The sequence below is a fragment of the Epinephelus moara genome, chromosome 3 (assembly GCF_006386435.1).
Source record: "Epinephelus moara isolate mb chromosome 3, YSFRI_EMoa_1.0, whole genome shotgun sequence".
In the NCBI taxonomy this organism is placed as follows: domain Eukaryota; kingdom Metazoa; phylum Chordata; class Actinopteri; order Perciformes; family Serranidae; genus Epinephelus; species Epinephelus moara.
Genome location: NC_065508.1, coordinates 33,137,731 through 33,162,217, shown reverse-complemented (window position 1 = coordinate 33,162,217; position 24,487 = coordinate 33,137,731). Strand labels below are relative to the sequence as shown.

Genomic DNA, 24,487 nt, shown 5'->3' with positions numbered 1-24,487 from the left:
TGTTCCCAAACGGAGGACTTAAGGTTTGCGGGTGGGTCTTCAGGTTCGTCAGACTCACTTGCCATGTCGTCAAAATGCGAGAATGCGCTGCACAAAGTGAAAGCGGAGATTTACGGGACTCGGTCCGTCACTCAATTATGTCCGTCTGGGAACTAGATATTTTAAATAGTTTGGCTCGCAAAAACGGAATTAAAATAAAACAAAATAAAATAAAATAATATCCTGCGCCCAATAATTCGGTACAGGGTCGTGCCGAACCGGAAGTCGCGTACTGAACGGTTCGACACAAATACATGTACCGTTACGGCCCTACATACAATACATTCAATACAGCGACCACTTAAACTGTTAATGATTTTTTGGGTGAGCTTTTTTTTTAAGTGGCTAAAATAGATTTTGCTGCCATTCTAACCAGTTCATTGTTGAGTCCAAGTGGACGTTTGTGCGAAATTTGAAGAAATTCCCTCAAGGTGTTCTTGAGATATCGTGTACACTAGAATAAGATGGATGCAAGATCACAGTGACCTTTGACCACCACAAATCTAATCAGTTCATTGTTGAATCCAAGTGGGCGTTTGTGCCAAATTTGAGGAAATTCCCTCAAGGTGTTTTTGAGATATCCTGTCCACAAGGTTGGAATAGTTCAGGATTCATGCCTCCAGCCATAGCTTCAGCGGCACAGAGGCATAAAAATCCAAACTATCCCTCTAATATAAATATATAGACAAATAAAAATGAGTATAGCGCCTTAAAGTGTTTCAGATCATTTTATAGTCATTCAGATCAAACACCAAACAGTAAACAATAAAATCTTAAAGATACATTCTCAGTAGATTCATCCCACAGACCCCATCTTGGTAAAATAAGCAACCAATATCAATATCCTAATAATTGTGAATGCAATCAAGACCCATAATTTTCAGTATTTGACAAAATCAAAGTTTAATTCTAGAAGTTTAGCAGGGGATGTCAGTTTGTGTCTTCTCAGGTAGCCACAGTCACATTTGGGAAATATCAGAGGAAACCACACTGAGGTGAAAACAATCTGACACCTCACTTTTCACTGCTGAATGGAGTTGCTTCAGGATCAACCTTGTTCATTAATCACAATGAGTTCTGTGTAATTATAACATCACTTCAATTATTTGTGAATGATGCACCGCTTACGGTGTGAGTCGAGGAATACTCAAACTGACACTCACGATACATACTCACACACTGAAAGACATCTGTGAAAGACTTTCTTCATTTCAGCAACTCACAGCTGCTCTGTTGATGAAAGTTCATAAGTGAGGTTAATTAAACAGCATGTCATCACATCCTCACTGTTCTCTTTCCTCCCGTCTTCCTCATCCACCTGTGGGATGAACTGAGGAGCATTCAGCAAAAACACTGGTGAGTTGGAAATCAGGAACGGAACTAAAAAAAAAAACATAAATGAACAAAGATCTTTGAAGATGTTTTGATTATAAATAACATAGCAAAAATCAGATTCTCAAGAGCGGCTGGCTTTTGGAATGCCGCAATTTAAATTTAATTTGCCTTTAAACATCAGATTTCATGGTTTAAAATCACTGAGCCTCACGTTAAAGAATCTTTTTACTTGATGTCACTTCTGCAGCATGCAGTTTTACACATCTTTGTCCAAGACAATTTCACATGTTTTAAACCAAACCTATTCAATAATGTGTCTTGTAGTATAAACACAGTGGACTTTATATATACACACAGGTTTGTGAAAAAAGGGGTATTTTCGAAGTCTTACTGTATGTGTGTCATTTGGTTTAAAGGTCCAGTGTGTAGGATTTAGGGGGATATATTAGCAGAAATGGAATATTATATATATATTATATGTACATAAAAAGTGGTTCCTCATTCATGGAGATGGCCATGTTGCACTGCCATGTTTCTGCAGTAGCACTGATTTTTTGAATGTGACACTGTTTTATTCAGTGTTTCTACAAGTTCAAATCACTGGGTTCATTTGTTTTACAGAGGAAGAGACCTCTGTGGATAATTTGGCTCGCAGTTAATACTCCTGAATGCCTGGATCAGTAATAAGGTGAGCACACATTAAATTCTGAGAAAAAATAGGTGAGCACACATCAGCAGGTGCTAATGAAACTGTTTATTCATTGTTTTTACTGGTTTTAATCACCTGTTACATTTGTTTTGGAGAGGAAGAAACCTCTGAGGATAATTTAGCCCATGGTAAAAACCTCCTGAACACTGAACACTGAAGGAATTGTAACCAGAAGAAGTTTCAGCTGGTTGCAATCTGTAATCCTCACCACTAGTTCCCCCTAAAGATTACATAATTAAAACTTTTCGAGGTCTTAAAATAAAAAAAATTAAACATTGTCTGAGTTATAGCTTAGTTAAATGTTTTTAGTTAAAAGTGACAAAAGGAGTAGGAAATATACTCACCGTACTTTTCTTTTCAGCTTTAGTTTTAACAAAACTAAAGCGAACACAACGGGTCGCTAAAAACACATCCACATTTGGTACCTAAAAAGCTACTTGTAAAATTGCGATGGTAGTGGTCTGCAGCTTGGCAAGAGTACGTCATCCACCATCCCCTCCACCTCCACAAGACAAACACATTTTACATATTACTGCACTTCAGAACCGTTGCTGTGATACGTATGAAGGTGTAAAGCTGATAACACATTGATGTGGCATGCCATGTCAGGTGACGTGCATCAAGTGGGAGCATACACTGGACATGTTGCAGTGTAGCTTGTCAACAGATAAACACGCAAATTTATTACTACTACTAAGTGAAAGATCTGTACTTCCTCCACCTATCCATTAGCTAAAAATCATGTGTGGACATCCACTAATTAAACTTGATTTCTCATCTGAGGAGCCAGTCTGGAGAGGTATGACTTGCCAGGCTTTTTGGCCACGATCTTTATAATGAATGAATGGGATTGTGGGCCATTCAGCTTGAGATATTCTTCATCACACACGAGACGTGGCAACAGCTACGGAGTTCTCTTATACATCAATGGTTAGGAGAGGAGTCGAGCTGCCAAAGGAGCAGAGAAAAAGAGCTGCTACAGGAGCTGGTATGTACAAGCAGAGAGCAAGTGGGTGAAAAATGCATTTTAATTTTTTATTGTGGGGGCAACGAGGCTGGAAATAGGACAGTGGCATAAAATGCCGTGGGGCGGCACATCCAGGAGCGCAAACGTACATCTAGCTGCCGCCGACATAATCGAAAATAACATGATAGAGGCCTGTTTTTTGATTTGCAGCATTTGCTGCCGGTGTGTTTTGGCCTTTAATGTAGCTGATTGTAGTTTGCAGAAACGTACACTGCTAACATCTTCTTTTAGTGACTAGGCTGTTTGCCATCTTTGCCTGGCAAAAACTAGTGTGAAGATTTTTAGTGTTTCACTTGAATGAATACAAGAATGAATTGAAAGATTATTTGTTGTTGTTGCTTAAGGAACAGCAATATTTATTGAAACAGAGTAGTTAAAGTGACATATTTGCTCCATATATAACTTAGAGAATAGGGCTGGACAATATGACTAAAATCTATAGCACAATGCAAATTTAACTTTATAACTGTACATAAGCAATATTATTGTTTCATACATCAGTGCCTGATAATATTCACCTTCTTAAACTGGCTTTCTAATATTTGACAGGTTTAAGTTTTTTTTTCCTCTAAAATTTGCCATATGAGTGAATTCAGATTGGTCAAAGACTCATGATCAGTAAGTGGATAAATTAAGCATATTGTCCAGTCCTACTCCAGGAGTTATGGCCACACAGGACTAAATGAAATGGACTCAGAGGAGAAAACAATAAATGGAACCAGTCCATGACCAGGTTTTTCACCATCCCAAAGGGAGGACAAAGCAGACAAGATGTTAAGTAAAAGCTCCTACAGGTGAATCTGCATGCAATTCTCTCAGTACACACAACAGATAGTTCAAATCTGAATGAAAGCAGCTCAAATGTACGCAACCGAATGCACAATCACAATCAACAATCATTTTCTCAGCCTGAGGCAAACTGATGAAACGATTAACAAGACTCCAAAGACTGATTCCCTCCAGACTGAAATTCATATAATAAAGACTTAGAATAAAATTAAGTGATTGTGCTTTTATAACCAAAGTAGAACAAATAATACAAAGACAAGATGTACATCACTTATAAAACATTAACACTGTTATATAAAATTTGAATTTGAAGCACTTCTGTGGCAGTAAACAATTTCAAGAATTTACAAGATGGCTGGTAATGACTGAATATCAATTACAGTAAAATAACAAGACAACTGACAGGCAAAGATCATGTACGGACCGCATCAAGCAGTCACCATGGACAATATTTGTGTAGACACTCACAACCGCCATCAAATGTGCATTCATCTTGCTTTATTGAGCGACCAGCGGTTCAGGCTCCTGGAGGCTGGTCACCCAAAAAACACAAACAATAAACAGTGCATCAAATTGAAGTCCACAGACTTAAACATGAGAGCACTTTTTCTTTTTTTTTCCAACACCTAATGAGAAATTTAAAGTAGAAAACAATAGCATGTATTGTGCAGTATTTAAAGAGTCTTTTTTTCCATAAGGTCAAGGTCATAGTCCTTCGTCTGAAGCAACTGTAGGATATTCCTTTAGTGCTTGCATTGCTTCTTAGCTTTTCAGGAACTGTGGAAACAAAACAGTGTCATGTTTTTTTCTCATTGCACTTATCAATTGAAGTTGTTTGCTTCATGATTGGTGGACCCTCACCGACTAAAGGACTTTATGACTGCTTCAAAAGTAGGGAATCAGCACGTTCACGGTGTCTCTTTTGTTTAGCGTGCAGGTAAATCTGAATGAATTATACTGTGGTGCTCATAGTCTCCGTACATTGAACGGAGCGATTGAATTGTGGAGAATCTAACCAAACTAACAATGTGTAGCAAGTCCATACTGACAAAAGTTTAAAAACACAATGCTATATTTTGATGCCAAAGCTAAGCTGCTTAGAACTAGCTCAAGCGGGTCATTAGTGGTGACCTGGTATGTTTGAAAGATCTAGGATCATCTATTGACAGAAACTGAATATAATATTTGTAACTTTGTTTTCATTAGTTTATAATCAACTGAAATTAAAAATCATTGTGTTTTCATTACCTTAGAATAAGCTGTTTATATCTACATGTGTGGCAAGTCCTCTTCCATGGAGTCTGACAGTTTTTCAACAGTAGCCCAGAATGGGACAAACTAAACACTGGCTCTAGACTTTGTGATTTTGCATCGGCCATTGTGGTTCTCCTTCATGTGTGGCAGGCAGGAAAAGTACCAGTTCTGCACCTCACCCCTAGATGCCACTAAATCCTAAACACTCGGGCTTTAAAAGGTTTAAATATTCTGAAAGCCAAGACATTATTTAAGATCAGAGGAAAACCCACTGTTCAGGATCTGGCCTTGTTAATATAACGTTAAACCTTTCATTCCTAATGTCAGGAAGACATAGAGGGAGGAATGAGGTGACAAGTGTTTCGCTGCTAGCTTGTCATCATGCATTTACAAGCTTCAAAACTGAATTTATTCTCTGTATTTGGCTATACGAGTTTCATATTCTGAGAGCCGAGACTTTACTTATTTACAATCAAACAAAACCTGAACTGACCAAAAATCCATGTTTATAAAGAAATGAGCTGTTGTGACATCTGACTGATTTTGATAGAGCAAGCTGCATATTTGGGCAAAATAAATATACATGAAATAGCTTAAAGACTATTTCTATGTGACTGATGATTTGATTCCTGATTTTGGTTTACCTCTTCAACCTGTCCTGTAGGTGCCACCTGTCCTCCCTGTTTGGTCCTTGAGTCTCCACATGACATAAAGCTGGCTGAATTAGTATCATCAGGCTCCCTCTGAGCTTGACCTGATGGGAAGGAGGGACGACTATACAGGAGGACATCCCCAAATTCTGGAGAAGAAACAAAATGTTTTAGTCAGCTGCTGGCTTAACTACTTATTAAAAAGCTCCAAAGCATGAGTCCATCCAGTACCTGAGTGCTGTCGGCTTTTGCTGCTTCCTTTTCCTCCTTGTGGAGTCTTGTGCTTGTCCTGGTTCTCTCTATGCTCACCCGATGCCTCTTTGACCCTGTGAGTCCCAGTGCTGCCTCTTCGACCCCGTGCCTCCCCAGAGCCCATCCGGGGCAGCGTGGCCCCCCTTGCTTTATAGTCACCATGGGACATCTGGCTGGGAAAATTTAGAGGCATGCAGGAGTCTGGGGACACAGCAGAGCACAGGGATCCAAATGTTAGTTATCAGAAGATAAATGGGAGTAAAATCTCTAATCTCGTTCTGGGTTCAGTCTTTACCATCATTGAAGACATCTTTGGGTTGGTAGCCCTGTTGACCAGACTGGTTCTGTTTATGCCTTCTTGGTCTTTTATGTGTTATTGCAGGACTCATGTTGCTGTCTGTGGACATGGGGCTGCTGGGTCGCTGGGGCCGCCGGCCTGAAATTATCACACAGACATAGCATTTAATGTTAAGATCGCATGAACTGGTACATTTAAGGGATGTATCCGAAACTGAATACCTTGTGCAGGGTGGCACAAATAATGGGATGGAAACATATATTTATTCTACCCCAAGTTGCCTGTTGTTATTCAGGAAAAGAAAATTAAATGTTTGCGCATTATGTTTCCTCAAATCAATTCATATCATTGTGATGGCCACAATATAAAAATTCTAATTTTGTTTGCAAGATAGGACTTTGATTTCACAAACTAGTCATTTCATTTCCTATCCTTCTGATTGCCCCCACGGAGTCAGCTCACAGTGGGCTAAGAGCGCACTAGGAGGAGGAGCCGTCATGCAGCGATACAAAAGCCTGGTGGGGCAGCTGGATTTCTTTTAAACCCCTGCAAATTATGCATAATCTCAGCTAACAGCCTACCTAATATGTGTTGGTTATGTAAACAGATGGTAATAAAAAAGCTGGGAAATGCATGTGGAATTATGAAGTAGAAGTCCCCTAAAAATAAACACATAAGAAGTCATTTGAAAAATACACAATACAAGGTCTATGTATTTATTAAACCATATTGACTTACTTATATTTACATTTATTTATATATGTATTTCCTTATTTATTTCAGGATTTATTTCATAGGCATTAAGATAGTTCATAGTTTGATGATTTGAAGGCAGAACAACTGCATTGCCAATGAATATCTGGTTAGAAAATACAACATTTGCCCAATTTAATGTGACTTCTGGTATTAGCCTTGCCAACTTCCAATCTTCTATCATAATACATGTATTGAAACATTAAATTTTGTTGGTTGAAGATATGTATATAATGACATCTCTGTACACCTCTAGTGCATGTAACAGTAAACTTTAAGTTGATTTTAATGTGCTAATACTGTAATTAATTGTCAGAGAAAAATCAATCCAAACGATTTTGTGGATTGAATAACGTCATGATGTATGATGATCATCCTCTGGGGACCATGACTCTGTACAACATTTCATCAAATACAGAAGTAGTGGTGGACTGAATGAAAGACCAACATTGCCATCCCTTGAGCCATGGCACTAATGTAGCTCATAGGCTTGAACACAAAATCAAACCTTTGTCCCCTGAAGCTTTCTCACCTGACTCCTCTGGGTATCTGCACATGCGCAGGCCGACAATATCCCGCGAAGACGTTACTGCCTGGTTGAAATCGCCATCTGTAAAGAAGGATCCTTCCGAGGTGCTGACAACACTGGACCTGCCAGATGAGATGTTGTCCTCAGATGCTGAGCCCCAGCTGTTAACCATGGACCCTGTGACTGATCGGTCCAGATCCCCAGTACTAGAGGCTGGGGTCTGCTCCAGCCCATGGAGGAGCAGCTTGTGTGAAGAGGGATGGTGCAGCTGGTGTTTGTGCTTCTGCCGGTCGTGGTGTTGGCTGAAATGACTATCAGCGAGCTCTGCGTCTGTCTCCTCCTCTGCCTCTTCCTCCTCCTCATCCTCTTCCTGTACATCGGTGTCAATGCAGAAGGGTATGGAGCTGTAGGTGTGTGTTGGGGAAAGAGGGCGAGGGTGGCTGGTGATGTGCTGGCTGTAAAGTGGATTAAAAAATCTGTGCAGTCTTGTCACAACCAAAAAAAAAGTACAGTGTCAGTTAAAAATGACTGAATGCAGTGTCAGGAAGGTTTACTGCGGTTACCTGAGGTGCTCAGTTCCATCATGCGGGCCATTGCTCTGGTCTCCCTGTGGTGCTGTGTGAGATGGGTGACTATAGGACACTTCAGTAGGGGATGAGGCTGCCCCTCTAACTGGTGGAGTCGGGCAGCCCTCTATTCTCTCCTCTGGATCAAAACTGAAGAAAAGGACAACTGACATGAGGTAATGGCAAAAGGAATGAGGGGTGCTGGCAGTCCCAGCACATTAGTCACAGCCCATTAGACATCAATGCAAATCCCTTGGTCCGCCATCAAAACACAAATTCCCATCATAGAAAAATGTACAATGATGAAAAATAAGCTTTCTGCACCATCTGTTTTTTTATTGCTGAAATACTGCACATCTCTTGAATGCATGCTTGTTTCTGTTCCGTTCATTGTCCATTTTATGAAGTCATTTCAATTACATAAAACCTGCTGTCATAGTAGACTGTTTGACAACAAGAATCTAAATTGTATAATTAGATTGCTTATAAATAGGGCTGTTGATCGATAAAAAATAAACTAACTGCACAAATGGCTGTGATAAATTGTAATTGTGTAAGTAGTTGTCATTATGCTGTTCATCCTCTGTGCCCCTTTGCCTTCACACAAAGTTGAGCTGGGTATCAATATTTGATACTTTTAAGGTATTGACCGAAATAAGCCAGTATCACTTAGTATCGAAACTTAACCTGCATTCGATCCTTTTTGGTTTTGTAGATCTAGAAAAAGATAACTTTTTGAATGGTTTTGTCTGCAACCAATCATCACAAGCGCTCTTCAGTTTAATGCAACATGTGATTGGCCCGCCACCGCAGCAGCTGCAGACCATACAGTCTGTGGTGTGGTGAAGTGGGGTGCGATGTATTTGACGGAGAAATGCAGTTCATTGTGGTCAGGTGCCACCAAAACATTGGAAAGTAAACTGTAAATTACTTTGGTTAGAAAAAATGCTTAACTTATTAGACAAAATTACTCATCTTTTGTGCGTTAAAACTTGTTGTGTCCTAGGTTTCACAATCTGTCATTTGCACCAAATGAAGTACTCAGTTTGTATTGGTGTGATTTTTAAGGATAATTTTAAAGGTCATTTTTCAAAGGATACCCAGCCCTAATACAAAGTGTGTGCTCTTGGCGCGATTGTTCCTCTCAAGGGTGGATTATAAAAGCTGTCTGTCAATCCATTTCAAATGATCAGTCCACCTTCTACTGTGTTAACTGGGCAGCAGTTTTCAGCTATCCATTAGTTACCGTTTCACTGACAGGTGTCAATATTCACCAACAAACACCACACTGCTGTACTGTATTGTAGACTGGGGAAGCCCTGTAGTTTTGGTAGGGTGCTCTGCTTTGAGGATGTATGTCCTAGAGGAGTTACTTCAGAGGTAATTAAATTTGACCTTGCAAAACCAGCATAATACTTCTTCCAAAGATTTGTCAGGCAACTTTTTAAAAGGAAACTTTCTATCTAAAACTCTATTATCATCCCTACCCTAGCCAACTGGTTTGGCAGTACTCGGAAGTAAACAAAACGCAGCAACAGTTTTTTTACACAAATGCAAAAAATAAATAAATAACTGTGCTAATTTTGACAGCGTTGCTGAATAGTATTGGTTGTGACATCAAGGTCTGTTTTGACGGAAGGTTTGCAGATGTTCACAGCGTACCTCCAATTATGCTTGTATGAGTCTGATAACTTTATTATGTTATAATTTTTTTGTTGTTGTTAATTTTAATTTATCCTGGTGGGCTACACTTTACTAAGGAGCAGCATAATATTAAACATGACACATTGACACCTTCATTATAATTTTTTCCCTTTCTTTAAAATCTAATTTTATTGACTCAGTTGAGAGCAAATGAAGTAATATGTTTGGGGAATATTTTTGGGCATTTTGAGGTGCACCACTGCAGCTCTCTTTCGAGACCCCACCTAAACACTACCAGTTGAATGAGCTATGCATGTCTGTGTGATAGGCTACGTTCAGTCTGCAGGCAAATCAGATTTATTTCTCAAATCAGATCTTGAGGACAGACTGTCCGCACTGTTAAAGGCATAACGACATAGGCCTCAGTAAATACGTAGCAACACTGGTGATGAGGAAGCTTGAGAAACGGAGGTCCATCATTTTGCCCTCTAAACATTTTATTTCGGTGTCTGTCTACAGAGTGTTGTTCCCCTTGTTGTCTTCTTTAGTGCTTTGCTGGTAGCAGCATGGATCTGCTCAGCACCTCCATCACTCTAGATTTGACAATGTCATTGCATGTTGTGTTCAAAGAGACTTTGAAATTCGATTTGAGCTGCCAGAAAGCCTAGACGCATCTGCAGAAATGTGACCGGGATCACATGTCAAACCACCTCCAAATGTGGTTTGGATCAGATATGTAAACATTGCATTTCATGTGGTTTTAGCTGTCCAGACTTCCTCAAATCAATCTGGATACAATCTGGATTTAAAAAAATAGGCTGGCATCCTGAACAAGGCCTTAGTTTGTGCTGTATAAAAGTGCTGGCATCTGTGTGTGTCTTTTCCCCCTCACCTCCTTTCCATGGGTATGCTGTACTCATCACAGTCCCAGGCATTAGCATGAGGAGGAGACAGGGCTTCTCCCCAGTTTACTGCATTATGTTTTGGGATCTTTGGGGCTCGCGTTCCCTTCTTTTGATTTTGACTCCCTGAGAGATGAGAAGAAAACATCAAGGAAAACACAGACTTATAGCTCGCCTCATTAAAATTCACTACTGTACAAAGTAGCCGTTGGCCTTACCTGAAGTGCTGTTGCTGCCTCTGTCAGAGCTGTGGTGTGAGCCTCCTGTGCTGTGATCACGGCTCTGGATGTAGGGGATAGTTTTAGGATGGATCATCCCTTCAGCTCCTTGCAGATGATCTGAAGACAAAGAAACTAGAAAATCTGCAACAGCTTTTTTTCATAGAAATGGTGTAAAGAGAATAAAATTTAACTGTAATCTACCTTTATTGAGCATGTTTTGCTCAATTATGTTGTACTGCATCTGTGCTGCCATCTCCTTTGGTATTGGAGGTGGGTTGGGGGGCTGTTTCCAGCAGGGCATGTCCAGAGGTTCTGCTATAGCGCCACCAGTGGCTGCCTTATTCTTGATGCTGGCCTGAATGAGCTGTGTGGTGGCGTATGGGATGGGTTCATACGTGGCTGCTGAATCTCCTCCTGGACTCGCATAGCACAAGTTGGAGTTGTTGAACGTTTTAATCTCGTTGAGCTTGTTGGAGAGGTTCACATCGCTGTAAATGGCCGTCTCAGAACCAAGCTGTCCCCCCTGCTTGTTTTCTGGATGATTTCCATAGTTAGCTATGCAGTCGGCTGAAGAGAGCAGGAAACAAAGGAGCACATGAACACAGCAAAAACACAAGTCACAAAAGCTTCAGCATTGCTGGAAGCCATGTGAATTGTATAAGATGCCATGACAGCATATATCTCAGAGACTCCTGCAGTGCCTGGACCTTGACGTGAACTCAGTCTTGCACTAACCTGGTCGGCTGTATGTTGTCATGTTACTGTCACTGGTGCCATTGCCATTATTGCAGCAGTTGATGCTACAGTCCTTGTGATTGGCACATGCATTTGGCCAATTGTCTGGCAGCCACAGCTGGTTTAGAGGTTCACCCATGCTGAGAAGGCCAGGTCTGCAACAAGGAGGACCACAGTGCTGTCAATCAAAACCTGCTGTTCACATTTATCACTGATGAGTGAGCACAGGGAGGATGCATTAGAGTCATCGTGTGGAGAAGGGAGACACCTCCCCCTAGTGATCCCACAGTGTAAGTGCATGTGTCCTGTGAGTCTTTATATAACACAAAGAGACAAAAATATCACTCACCTGCCAGCACTGCACACAGACTCTCCTCTTTGATACGCCACTGCAAAGAGAAACAGAAAAACATTAAACCTTGATGAGCTGTCAAAAACAGGAAGTGCCAAAGGCAGAGAAAACGAAACCATGAAAGGCAGGTAGAATTTCTATAAAGTCAAAAGTCTACACTCACTTCAATACATGCTTCCATCGAAAGACTGACTCTGTGATTTAATGTGCAGTAACACAACACAAATAATTGCCTGTGCCTTCACCGACCTCCATAAAACTTCAGAATTGATTCAGAGACACTGTTTGAAACAGTTTCTCCTCCAGCAACAGTAAAACATCAAACAAATAAAAATTCTCCAGCAGAGGACATATTTCCCTTATTTAGTCATATAAAGCTAACCTAGCTCAGCACAGAATCAGCATATACTATAGATGTTTATGCAAAAGCACATTGTTGCTTTATTATGATCAGCAAAATCCATGATATGATTCAACACATATATATTTACTTGCTTATACTGCAGTCATATGCTGTGGAAACAGATGCTACACAACACTTAGAGAATTATTTAATCACTTTCCCTTTTGGCTCAGATTCTTTATGTTTTACTTATGTAATCTTACTTTATTTCACTTTTGTTTGCTGCATCCTATGTTGAGATATTTATAAAATTCCATTCATAGGTTCTTTTAGCATTGTGCAATCTTCTTTAAGTTGTACTTCCATTTGTTTCATTTCTATATGTAAATCAACTGTTTCCAACCTTTTTCCCTAAGGGACCCCTTACCGATCATTGAAACTGATGAGCCCTGACTAAATGACATATTTTATGAACATTTCTTACTTTGCTCAATGCATAACAATAAGTACAGAACAACTGATAAACTCTAAAATTAACCCAAATAGTGAACGCAATAACTGCAGGAAGCCTGTGTAAAATGAGTGATTAAAATGAATTTGGAGCAGGTTATTTCTGTGAATTTTACGTAAGAGATGAGTTTTCTTGGTATTTTTCAGAACTTTTTAAACGGTTCTCTGTCTGTATTATGTATTTTGTTTTAATTTTAACAATAATACATATTCAATAGGCTTTTTTTTGACAAACTCAATGTGTTTTCTCCCTCACACTGATTGTTCTGATAGCTCTTTGGTTGTTTTAACAGCATACTTTTCTAAACACTGTGTTCAGGCCTTCACCGTGCCCTTAACCTGTAAGGTATGTTAAATAATAATCTAAACTTAAAAAAACATCACAAGTTTCATTAAGTTTTCTTCACAGATATGAATAAAATCCTGGAATATATGCCTGCTGTATAGGTGTAAACAGATTTCTTACACCTCTTAAAATCGAGAAGGCTTTGTGACCCCCTGTGAAGCTATAGCGACCCATAGTAGGTATTAGCACCCCAGGTTGGGAACCAGTGATGTAAATGACCATGAACAACTGAACTGTAAATATCAGCTCTGACCAATACTTCAAAGAGAAAGAATGTAATTTCATTTTGGGATTGTTTGAACTGGATTAAAAAAAACACTCTAATAAGTGACTTGCTAAACACATAAAGTATATCACACACATTAGCAGAAAAATCAAAGCGTACATACCTGTAGGTGTAAAGGTGAATGAGGGCACTGTAGGGACAGACAATGTCAGGGAATAGAGTAAGACGAGCATAGTGAAATCATTTCTATACACCTTATTGTTGTAGAAGCTATGTGCTCACACTGAGGTTTTGACATGCCATGCATGTACTCTCTGCTGTGTGATGGACATCTCTTCATGTGAAAAACTGACGTGTACACACATTTAAATAACCACATGCCATCTGCTTTACTGCTGCCTCTGTCTCTGACAAGTGTCCAGGTGAAGGTTAATGGGGGTGACAGGCGAACACACAGAGAGAGTGGGAAAATAACAGTGATATTGTAGCAGACAGGGTAATGGCAGGTTGACAGGCCTGTGCCTCTAAGAACTGTGCTGTGTTGAGGAAATGACACTCTACAAATGAGCGGATAAAGGTCAGCCTTTCACTGTCTGCATAGTCGCAAATGCAAATTTGTTTCTAAAGTCTTTGTGTCAAAGGAAGATTAAACCGCAGTATTTTTCACCCTTTGATGTGATCTACTTATCAGCTTCTGAAATTATTCCTTAATATCACAGAGATGAAGACTGCTCTTTAGTGTGGTGGCAACATGTCATGTCTTGTCCCCTCTATAGTCATGACGACCTTCAAATGTACCCACAAAAGCAACATGATAACCTGTTTTGCAGACGCACACTTGCCCAATATAGTTGCCATCTTGATCACACATACATCTATCCATCTACCTTTCTTAAATATACACACAACAGAGAAACACACACCCTTGCGGATGCCGGTGTATGTACTGCTGAGGCCACTTCTCTTCTTGCGGTGACGGTAGAGCCACACACTGAAAATCATGAGGACCAGCCAGCAGGTGGCGCCAATGCCAGCGATAAATGCCGGCTGCCTCACCACGTCTGAGATCTGAGACAACGTGTCTCTTTCCTCACTGATATCCATCATCTGGCCTGCAGAGTCTAACCAGGAAAAGAGGAAAGAGAGGAGACATTATATGTGCACAAAAATAACTGCAATGATGTACACAAAGCAAAACTGGAGATTTCTGTTTACAAATGTTGATGCAGCAGCAAAAATAGAAGAGCATCATTAAACTATCTGAAAGGATAAGTAACAGCAGGGTAAGCACAATATTATGCTTTATTGATTTTTCATGAATTCTGTAAAGAAAAGGAAGCTAAGGAATGTTACAAAAGTTTACACCCTAGGCTATCGCTGTTTTAAGGCCTAGTTTTGTGACATTTTCCTGAACCACCACCTTTTCTGGACAGACTCTTACCTAATTGAAAAAAAGTAACATCACTCTTGACCCCAGGACCAGCACCATTGCTGGCCGCAACCTCCACGCTGTATCGAATTCCTGGCGCCAGACTGGAGATGAGCACAGAGAAGGTGGAGCCGTCAACCGACTGGTTCACGTGATAGCGGCTCTCATTACCCAGGCACCAGATCTGTCAAGAGAAGTTGACGAGAGGAAACGAGATGACAGTGCCTGCCTGAAGGACGCAGCCGGAAACACAAGAGGCATCATCAGCCTCACAAAGACGCCATTTACAATTTAACTGTAATGCACATGATTCAGAGCATGTGTACAGGAAAGGGTGGGGGCCTCCTTTTCTTACCTTGTACTCCTGAATGACTCCAGCCTCTTCCCGTTCCGGAGGCGGTTTCCAGGCAACCAGGATGGCAGTCCCATTGGCATCGCTCTTTGTCACTGTAACGCCCTGGGGTGCTCTGCTTGGGGCTAAGACAATGAGGTATACAGTTAACCATGCAGACATAAACACAATTGCATCTCATGCTGTCTGCGTCGCAGGTGTGGTCTGCATCCCTTGTAGTATTGCATTCTAAAAAACATATATGGCCTCTGTATTGTTCTCCAAATATACCATAACTGAAAGAAACTGAAGAATTGCATTACGGATGCATAGGAAAGTTTAAAGCTTCTAAAATTCACTCATTACTTTGACATTGGAATTCTAAATTGACATGCAAATGTTGTGCAGCATTTTTTTTCATGTCTATTCATTCTGTTAAAACCTGGTATTTTTGCACAGTTGCAGATAAAGATTAGACTGATGAAGGTTTCATGCTTTCATGCCCCTTTTCAGAAGCCGAAAAATGTTTATGCCTCACCCTCTCCACAGATGTTTATCATTAACAATAATAGGGGAAGCAGCTAATAAAAAAAATAATCCATGTTGAATTTTAGTGAAGGTCAGCATGATAGCATCAGCAAACTCCTGTTTGTTAATTTTTCCTATATAAATCATATTAATTCAACTTTGTTTCACTCCATATTTTTCCCCTGTTCATGCACTGCCAGCTGCAGTGGCTGGATGCCCCCTAGGGGAGCCTGCCCCACAGTTTGAGAACAACTGGGCTACGGTAATATTTTCAGTATTATACTATTTGTAGATTAGATTCCAGTGGTGGCTGCATAGGATTGTGTTTACGTGTAAAAAAACACAGTTTATTTAAAAAAAAAGAGAAAAAGATATGAAATTTTCTGCTTTAGTCCATATTTGTTGGTGTTTGGCCTTTAAAAGACTAAGATTTTCGCTGTGGTCAAAAAACTGTTTGCTCTCTTGCTTCCTGCACACAAAGGGAGGTATGCACCTGTAATACGAGGGTGGTCTAGCAGCAAACTCACAGCACCATAATTCAGTCAGACAACACACGTTTGAAATGTTTACTGAAACAGCAGAACATAGTTAGAGTTTGGTGTCTGGACTCCGCCTTCATTACTCCCTGCAGATAGGTTTACATGTGATACTGGGGAGTGATGATTAAGTATCCCCCCCTGCCTAGCTGGAGCCTGCAGGTGGATGCTGGGATGGAGGTGGGGCTGAAAGAGCAGGCATCAATACTGACACTGGGCAGCAGTGGCATTAACAAGGCAGAGGGAGAGCTGGGAAATTTCTGCAGCTTAAATAGACCGCCAAATTGGGATGGTGTCCGGAGAGTGAGCTATGACATGTGTGTATGAATCATTGCAGCACGAGCTGACTGCCTGAACTAGCTCGCAGGCGTCACTCCATTTGTATAACCACATTAATGAAAAATCTATTTTGGCTCTAACGTTATTGTATTAAATTACTTTGGTCATTACAGAGAAAAAGCTCATATTTTTATATCTGCATTTGCTTTGCACTCCACGCTATACAAATTAAGGATTTTGTTCAAGGATTTGTAGTGTATTTTTTAGGGTGATGAAATCATAAATATGATGAAAGGCATTCGAAGCTTCATTCCAAAACCTCACTAAAAGCTTTGAATGTAAAAACATTCTGTACGGTTCTAAGTTTCACCATGTTATTTAATTTCTCGCACCTCTGTCCTGCGTTAACATTGCAGAACAAAAGTTCTAAGATAGTCACCTTCTTCCAACGTCCTGACCACCTTCACCTCACTGTCAGCTCCCTGGAACTCATCAAAGAAGGGGCGCACTTTGAACTCGTATATGGCTCCTTTCTTCAGCTGACCGATCACCACCCCGTCCTCCCGTGGGGTGTGCACCTCTAGGATGCTCCACTGCCCCTCAGGCTGGCCATGCTCAGCGGACGCCCTGTAAAGCACCTTGTATCCCTGTATGTATGGGGACTGTTGCTCAACCTAGCGGAGATATAGAGGAAAAACAAGCTGCATAAATGTCCAGACATGTGACAGTGGAACCCTTTTTGATCACGGGCAAATAAACATTTGTGCTTGAATCGAAGAGATGAGTGCAAGTACTGTAGATTTTATTGCTGTAATGCGAGTAAAGTCTGAGGTTCACAGTTAGATCTGCACATGAGTTAAAACATACATTTAGGAGGTTAGCATCTTATCATGGGTGTGAGTGAACATCCTGCAGGAAGGATCTGTTAAAACTCAGTTAATTGCCTTTGCCTCTAGGTTGATACAGATTAACATTTCCTCATATCTGTGAAGTCTCACTGTGAACCACAATATGAGGTCATTAATAGTTTCCCCTCAGCATGGCTCTGGTTAAAATTGAGCCAGAAGAGGACTAAGCACTTTCCATTTAAACCACACAATTATGACAAATGGTGCCTTAAAATATTTCTGTGGAGGGATACACACATCCAAACTCACACATCCACACAGAAAAATGCTGTGTGTTTGGAACAAAGCACAATGTAAGACACCAAAATTGATTCAGTGCAGTAGATTTATTCTCTGCTAATAAATGTTTAGTGAGAAAACCACATTTAATCTTAAGCATTAAATAAATCTTTTAAACACTTCACTTCATTTTCAAACAAGCCAGTTTTAGCCTAGATGCTCCTCCTGAACCGTTCAGATCTCTTTGTTTCAGTATATCTCTGTTGAGAGTGTATTTGCTCATTCATCAATGACAGTTCCCGTCTTTGTGATGCTTGGGAGAGTCAGGGAAAATATCTCAGAGGATAAATTTGCTCCATAATAATCCCTGATAAAAGTAACCCCTTGGCTTTTATATATTTGTTGATGTACATGTGTTGACATTCGCTGGTTAAATTGCGCATTTGACCTTTTCTCATATTAGTAGTACATGTTGTAAAAAATGTTGACTTTGAGCAGGACAGTCATCATGATTTGTCCCCCTTACCATCCACTGCACCCTGACAGCAGAGGAGGAAAGGACAGTTGGTGTGTGCAGGTGGATGACCACATCTCCCAGCTCCCTCTGTATGTGACGATGATCCACCCCTTGCATGGTGGAAGTGCTGTCTGTTTGTGCAAAAGGAAGAAGAAGAAGAAGCAAAATAGCAACAATGACGCATTCAACTGAACTGAGACAAACATGCTGTTTCTCTGCAGGTTAAATGATACAGGATATGTTCAATGTGGAGCTTAAAAAAGGAATGAAAAGCCTGCACTGACCTTGTGTTCTCACAGAATCGGAGATTGGACTTGGGTCACTGAGGCCATAAGCATTTACCGCTCTGACCATGAAGAGGTAGACAGTTGCGGGCTTAAGGTTCCTCAGTACAAAGGTCTGTGTCTTTATATGCTCAGCTACGGTCACCCATCTGCTGCCTAATGTATAACTGCAGGAAGAGATGAAGAAATAATAAAATACAGATGCAAGGAAAGCGTCAACATGTTTGATAGATGTAATATACAACAAGTAGTTAAAGGTCTAGTGTGTAGGATTTAGTTCCATCTAGTGGTGAGTTTGCAAACTTCAAACCAATGAAACTTCTCCCATGTGTCGTGCATGAAGGAGAACTATGGCCTATGCAAAATGTGAATCATCCTATCTAGAGCCAGTGTTTTTGGTTTGTCCATTCTGGGCTAGTGGACAGACATGGTTGACTCTGTGGATGAGGACTTGCTCCATATGTAGATATAAAGGGCTTATACTTAAGTACAGAAAACACAATGATTTTCAAATTTAGAGGTGATATACACTAATGAAAACATAGTTATGAATATTATATTCCATTTCTGCCAATACCCATCCATCCATCCATCCATCCATCCATCCATCCATCCATCCATCCATTTTCATCTGCTTTTCTGGGGCAGTCCTCGGGGCAGCAGGCTGAGCAAGGTACTCAGACGTCCCTCTCCTGGGGGATCCCGAGGCGTTCCCAGGCAAGATGAAATAAACAGTCCCTCATTCTGGGTCTGCCCCAGGGCCTCCTACCAGTTGGACGAGCCCAGAACACCTCTAATGGGAGGTGCCCAGGAGGCATCCTAATCAGATCCCTGAACCACCTCAACTGGTCCCTTTCAACGCAATGGAGCAGCGACTCTACTCAAAGCTCCCTATGGATGTCTGAGCTCCTCACTCACACACCCAGCAACCCTACAGAGAAAACTCATTTAGTCACTACCCAAAGCTCATGACCGAAGGTGAGGGTCGGAACGTAGATGAACTGGTAAACCGAGAGTTTTGCCCTCAGGCTCAGCTCCTTCTTCACCACAACAATCCTGCCCAATGTCCCCATCATTGCTGATGCCAAACTGTCTGTCCATCTCACACCCCAGTCTTGGAAGACTCCAAGATACTTAAACTCCTTTGCTTGGGGCAGTAACTCTCTCCCAACCCAGAGGGGGCAATACACCGTTTTCAAGAAAAGAACCATGAACTCAGACTTGGAGGTACTGACTCTCATCATGACTGTTTCACACTTGGCTGTAGACTGCCCTCTTTTCTGTCAATAGATGCCCCTAAATCATACACACTGGACCTTTAAAAAATGCATGATACTACGTATGTCTTACCTGAATGTCTCGATCAGGTAAGATGTAGGTGTTGCGCCAGCACTGGGGTTGGATTTCCACGACAGAGTGACAGAGGTGCGGCCGATGTCAGTCACATCAGGTTTAGATGGAGCACTGGGAATCAGGTTAGGGTCCACAGGCTGACTGGACTGAACAACAACTCCAAACTCTGCCGCAGGGATTCCAAAAAATTCATTAAAATACACCAAGGAAGACTCTTCAGCATGCATTAACCTTTACAACTACTACTCAATTTGTGTGACCTACCCTCCACCTGTAAGTATGCTGTCCAGGAAGCCTCTCCGTTGGGACTAGAAGCTACACATGTGTAGAGGCCTGTATCTCCCAGCTGAGGAGAGAAAGTACAACAGAAGATATTAGTGGGTTGACATTAGTGAGCTGGCTCAGCTCAGTGCAGTTGCTTTAACTGATACATGCCAAATGCTGTGTTACTCCTCCTACCTTAGCGTAGCGTATCTCCAGTGATCCAGTGTTTGCTATGGACATGCGTGAGTCCACTGGAGACACCACTACACCATCCTTCTTCCAGTGGACCGTAGAAGGTGGAGAGTCAGCTGTTTGGCAGCCCAGGACTACTGTGCTGTCCACAGGAACGGTCTGATTGAGAGGTCCCTGTCTAATCACAGGAGGAGGGTGGTCTGACCCCGCTAATAGAAAAACAAAGAAGGGAAATGAAAACGTAATCGTTGACACTAGCCCAGTGACCTTATTATATATACACCACATACTGAAAGAGTAATTAAAATCCCAAACCACTCTGGTTTGGTTCACTTTTTCAGCTGACAACCAATGTATGTGGGCATTTAGTAATGTTATTGATGGATTCAGATCCAAATCTTGACATTTGAGTGCAAAGTATTTGAATTTTAAAAATTGTGTTAAAAATATTCATAGCGACTGCCCTCTACTGGTTAAAACCCCGCTATTATGAATGAATTCTGCTATTGGCTGATCTGGTGGCTGATGATCTACATGATGGCAGTTTCTGTGACCAACCAACACCCCCTTCAACTCCTCAGCAGCATGAATGAGTGAATGAGCATGTCTTTAGGCTCATTTATGCTTAATGACAGATATGTATATGGACACAGACAAAGAGGAGCTGTGCCACCAGAAATCATGGGGGCAGTGAAGGGCAGTTTAAGCAAGACACAACAGAAGGACAAAGACAGGACAAAGACATTTTACAAATGTTGTCGACTGAGGTTAGAGAAACGTTGTGGTCATTATGAGGAGAGTATGGATAAAGTAAGGTTGAGCTTAGGTGACAGAAACGCTTGATTTTCAATTCTGATTGGTGACCTTTGTTGAATGACATCCCAGTCTCTCTTCCTGCATTCTCCCACCTGTATATCCACTACTACTATCAAATAATAGCAAAATGCCAAAAAACAGTACACTGTCAACACTATATTATGGAATTGGAAATTGGGAATTGATGTTCACAAAAGATCAAAGTCATGAGGAGAAAGACAGAAATAAAAGTAGGAAAGATGAAAGTAGAGAAAATGAAAATGCTGCCCAAAAATGAAAGACAGATAAGATATGAAAGATATTGAGAGGAAAATTGGTAAAGAGAGAACAATAGGTTTAGGTGGCTGTGCAGGCAGCGGAGGAAAAAGAAATCAACTTTTCCCCTCCAGCGGAGAGCAACTAATCGTTCATTCGGCAGTAGGTACTGCTGGAGCTGGCTCCAATCACAACGGCAAAGCCCAACTAATAACAATCCCACTTAGATAACAGAGCTCTCTTTTCTCTCTCTCGCTCTCTTACATTTTAAAACCCTGGTGGATGGGGGCAGGGGCTCTAGATAAATAAATAAATAAATAAATAAAAATACCACAAAAAAAGGTGATGGAAACACGCCTTGAAAACTGCCGCAGGTAATGCAGACCAGTTATTTCCATAAAAATGCACCACTCCAAATGGGGATGAGAGAAGTGCGGTGGGATGGAGAGAATTTGGGGGAGGGGAGAGTATAGAGAAACAGGTACAGGCGAGAGTGCAGTGCTATAGACCGCTGAAAAAATTACATAAAACATGACCCCATCTTTTTTTATTACCATTACCTGTAACAGATTTTGCACTGAGTGGATGCCTCTCATTTCCCTATACTAAGGTCGCTGCAGAATGCATTGCCAATAAGAGCGGCAAATTATCTTTCATAACTAACAGGGCTGCACCGAAAACCTCAATGTGTATATGCAGTAACTGTCTGTTTAAGCTTGCAGCAATAATATTCATTAATTTAATATATGTACATAGTACACATTAACCCAGACACATGTATTCATGTTCACACAGGTCTATTAATTGGAAGCTTGTATACTTTGCTGGTGGTGTGTAATTATTGGTGTGGGCCTCCAAGCACATTTAAATTGCTTCTTTTAAAAATAAACAATTAATACAGTTATTCATTACCTAGAATTTGGATTAGAGTCCCTCAGACCACTTTTCTTATAGATATACCTTTAAATCAGGGGTGTGAAACTCATTTTAGATCATGGGCCACATACAGCCCAATTTGATCTCAGATGGGCCGGAAAACCATCACACAATAACCTATAAGTAACATCAGCCCCAATATTTTCCCTTTTTTAAAGATATTTTTTTGGGCATTTTTAGCCTTTATTTGACAGGACAGACAAGCGTGAAGGGGGGAGAGAGAGGGGGGGTGACATGCAGCAAGGGGCCACAGGCTGGAGTCGAGCCTGGGCCCCTGCGGCAACAGCCTTGTACATGGGGCGCCTGCTCTACCACTAAGCCACCAACGCCCCAATTTTCCCTTTTTTCGTGTAAAGAATTACAAGAACATTCTGTAGACATTCACCCTTTAACAAAAAGACGGACAGTCTGAGATATCTTGAGAAAAATAAATACAATTTCAACAGTATGTCTCAGTTTTTCCATATTCAGTCAGTTTACTTCTGTAGGGAAAATACCTTTTTGAGAATGTTTGTACTCGTAATAAAATTTGGGGCACCACCCTCCTAATGAGGGAAGCGACTAATCAAATTAATAACTCCGTAAACCAATTATTAATTCGTCAGCACGCTTATCAATAATGAATCAATCTCAATATCTGGGTTATGAATTCTCCATACAGTGATCTTGATTCCTGCTCAAAAGAAATATCCACAGACAACGACTTGGCGATAAATGAAAATTTATTTAAGCTAAATGGGTAACAACTGAGTAAATGAATGAGGATAATATGAAATAACACAAAATCAACAGTATGTATAAATGGATTAAAACAAGAAGTAACACTCGTGTGGGTTATTTAATTTGGCGATAGTGAGAGAGTATGTTAAGATAAACCGGAACGCAGGAATGCGCAAAATATTTATCTAAGGAGTCCTAGATTAAGATTAAAATAATTAAATCTCCTATTCGACATCAGCTCTTACCACTGCGCAGCCGGTCACCTGTGAGGGGGAGCTTGTTGCCTCCCTTCTTAGCAGCGAACCATGCAGACGTTTCTCCTGGGGCCCCGAACTTTCACTTTGCAACTCCCAGATTTTCCAGCAGAATGGCACCAGCTGGCGCACTGTGGAAGGGGGAGCGGTTGAGCCTGTGAAGTGTTGTGGGTACCCCCACGTCCGTTCCCTTTACGCTGCAAAAAGCCTTTGGGTTTGGCACGAGAACCACTGTGGCAAGTGGCTGGCAGTCGCTGGGTTTGATGAATCTTTGGTTGAAGAGGCAGGTCGAAAAAGGCACTTGTCTACTTCATTATAATTACTCGCTTATAATAATGGTGAAAACAATATCACTGGCCGTTCGATATTGTTATCAAAGTTATTATTAACACGTATTAAAAACTGGAGATGAAAGAAAACTGGATAAGCAAACTTAAAAGTTTAAAATAACTTTGATCGTGTGAGTATAAAGGTGTAACTAAAATGTAAATACGAAAGAGGCTAAGATACGAAAAAGAAGAAACAAAGGAAAAAAAATACGAAGAAGACAGAAGAGAGAGACAAGAGATACACACAAGAGACTAGAGAAGACTAGAGTAGAGAGTGAGCGCACCAGATCGCACATGTTTTTAACCGGCCAAAGTGGGTGGATCTGATAAGGTGGTCTTAGTTGTAAAACAGGCTGATTACTTTATTTCAAAAGAAACTTAGTGCTTCTTATTATACCAGATATATATATACATATATATACATATATATGTATATATATATATATTAGGGATGGGCAACACAAGCAAAAACACTATTCGAAAATCATGGCAACTATTCGACAATTTTTCGAATAATCCCCCCCTCCCCTGGAGCCACGCACACAGAGATCCATTCATCTTTAAAGGCCCGAACATTCTCGGGCGGAACGTACTCCGCAGAGGTCCACGCGGACTCAAAGCGGATGTCCGCAAGCCCTGTGTGCGCACACCGGTGACTGCTCGGCATGTAATTTTTCACATCGCGGGGATTTTTCACGGACATTTTTACAGGAAACTACAACGCGGAAGTGCGCTCGACTATGAAAGCCCGAATGACTGCGGACATTCCTCGCGGAGTAGTAGTCTCTGCGTGTTTCTCCTGTTTGTAGAAGAGCATCAAACTAGCTGGTAGCCCATCTCACACCGCTGTAGCAATC

General features: G+C 41.0%; 1 protein-coding gene across 1 annotated transcript in view; it reads right to left on the bottom strand.

The window, feature by feature from the left end:
• Window positions 1–2,233: 2,233 nt before the first annotated feature.
• Window positions 2,234–24,487, bottom strand: part of LOC126387950 (roundabout homolog 1-like) — a 131,824-nt gene continuing 109,570 nt past the window's right edge. The window contains exons 15-35 of the mRNA XM_050040766.1: window positions 20,324–20,529; window positions 20,129–20,210; window positions 19,862–20,030; window positions 18,512–18,678; window positions 18,237–18,358; window positions 17,023–17,257; window positions 15,265–15,386; window positions 14,922–15,093; window positions 14,404–14,601; window positions 13,644–13,670; window positions 12,053–12,092; window positions 11,704–11,858; window positions 11,170–11,535; window positions 10,966–11,085; window positions 10,738–10,873; window positions 8,199–8,351; window positions 7,639–8,090; window positions 6,351–6,491; window positions 6,035–6,256; window positions 5,798–5,952; window positions 2,234–4,431 (exon numbers count right to left, since the gene is read on the bottom strand). Of these exons, the coding sequence (XP_049896723.1) occupies window positions 4,417–4,431; window positions 5,798–5,952; window positions 6,035–6,256; window positions 6,351–6,491; window positions 7,639–8,090; window positions 8,199–8,351; window positions 10,738–10,873; window positions 10,966–11,085; window positions 11,170–11,535; window positions 11,704–11,858; window positions 12,053–12,092; window positions 13,644–13,670; window positions 14,404–14,601; window positions 14,922–15,093; window positions 15,265–15,386; window positions 17,023–17,257; window positions 18,237–18,358; window positions 18,512–18,678; window positions 19,862–20,030; window positions 20,129–20,210; window positions 20,324–20,529 (3,455 nt within the window). The 3' untranslated portion in view covers window positions 2,234–4,416. The remainder of the gene's footprint in view (window positions 4,432–5,797; window positions 5,953–6,034; window positions 6,257–6,350; window positions 6,492–7,638; window positions 8,091–8,198; window positions 8,352–10,737; window positions 10,874–10,965; window positions 11,086–11,169; window positions 11,536–11,703; window positions 11,859–12,052; window positions 12,093–13,643; window positions 13,671–14,403; window positions 14,602–14,921; window positions 15,094–15,264; window positions 15,387–17,022; window positions 17,258–18,236; window positions 18,359–18,511; window positions 18,679–19,861; window positions 20,031–20,128; window positions 20,211–20,323; window positions 20,530–24,487) is intronic.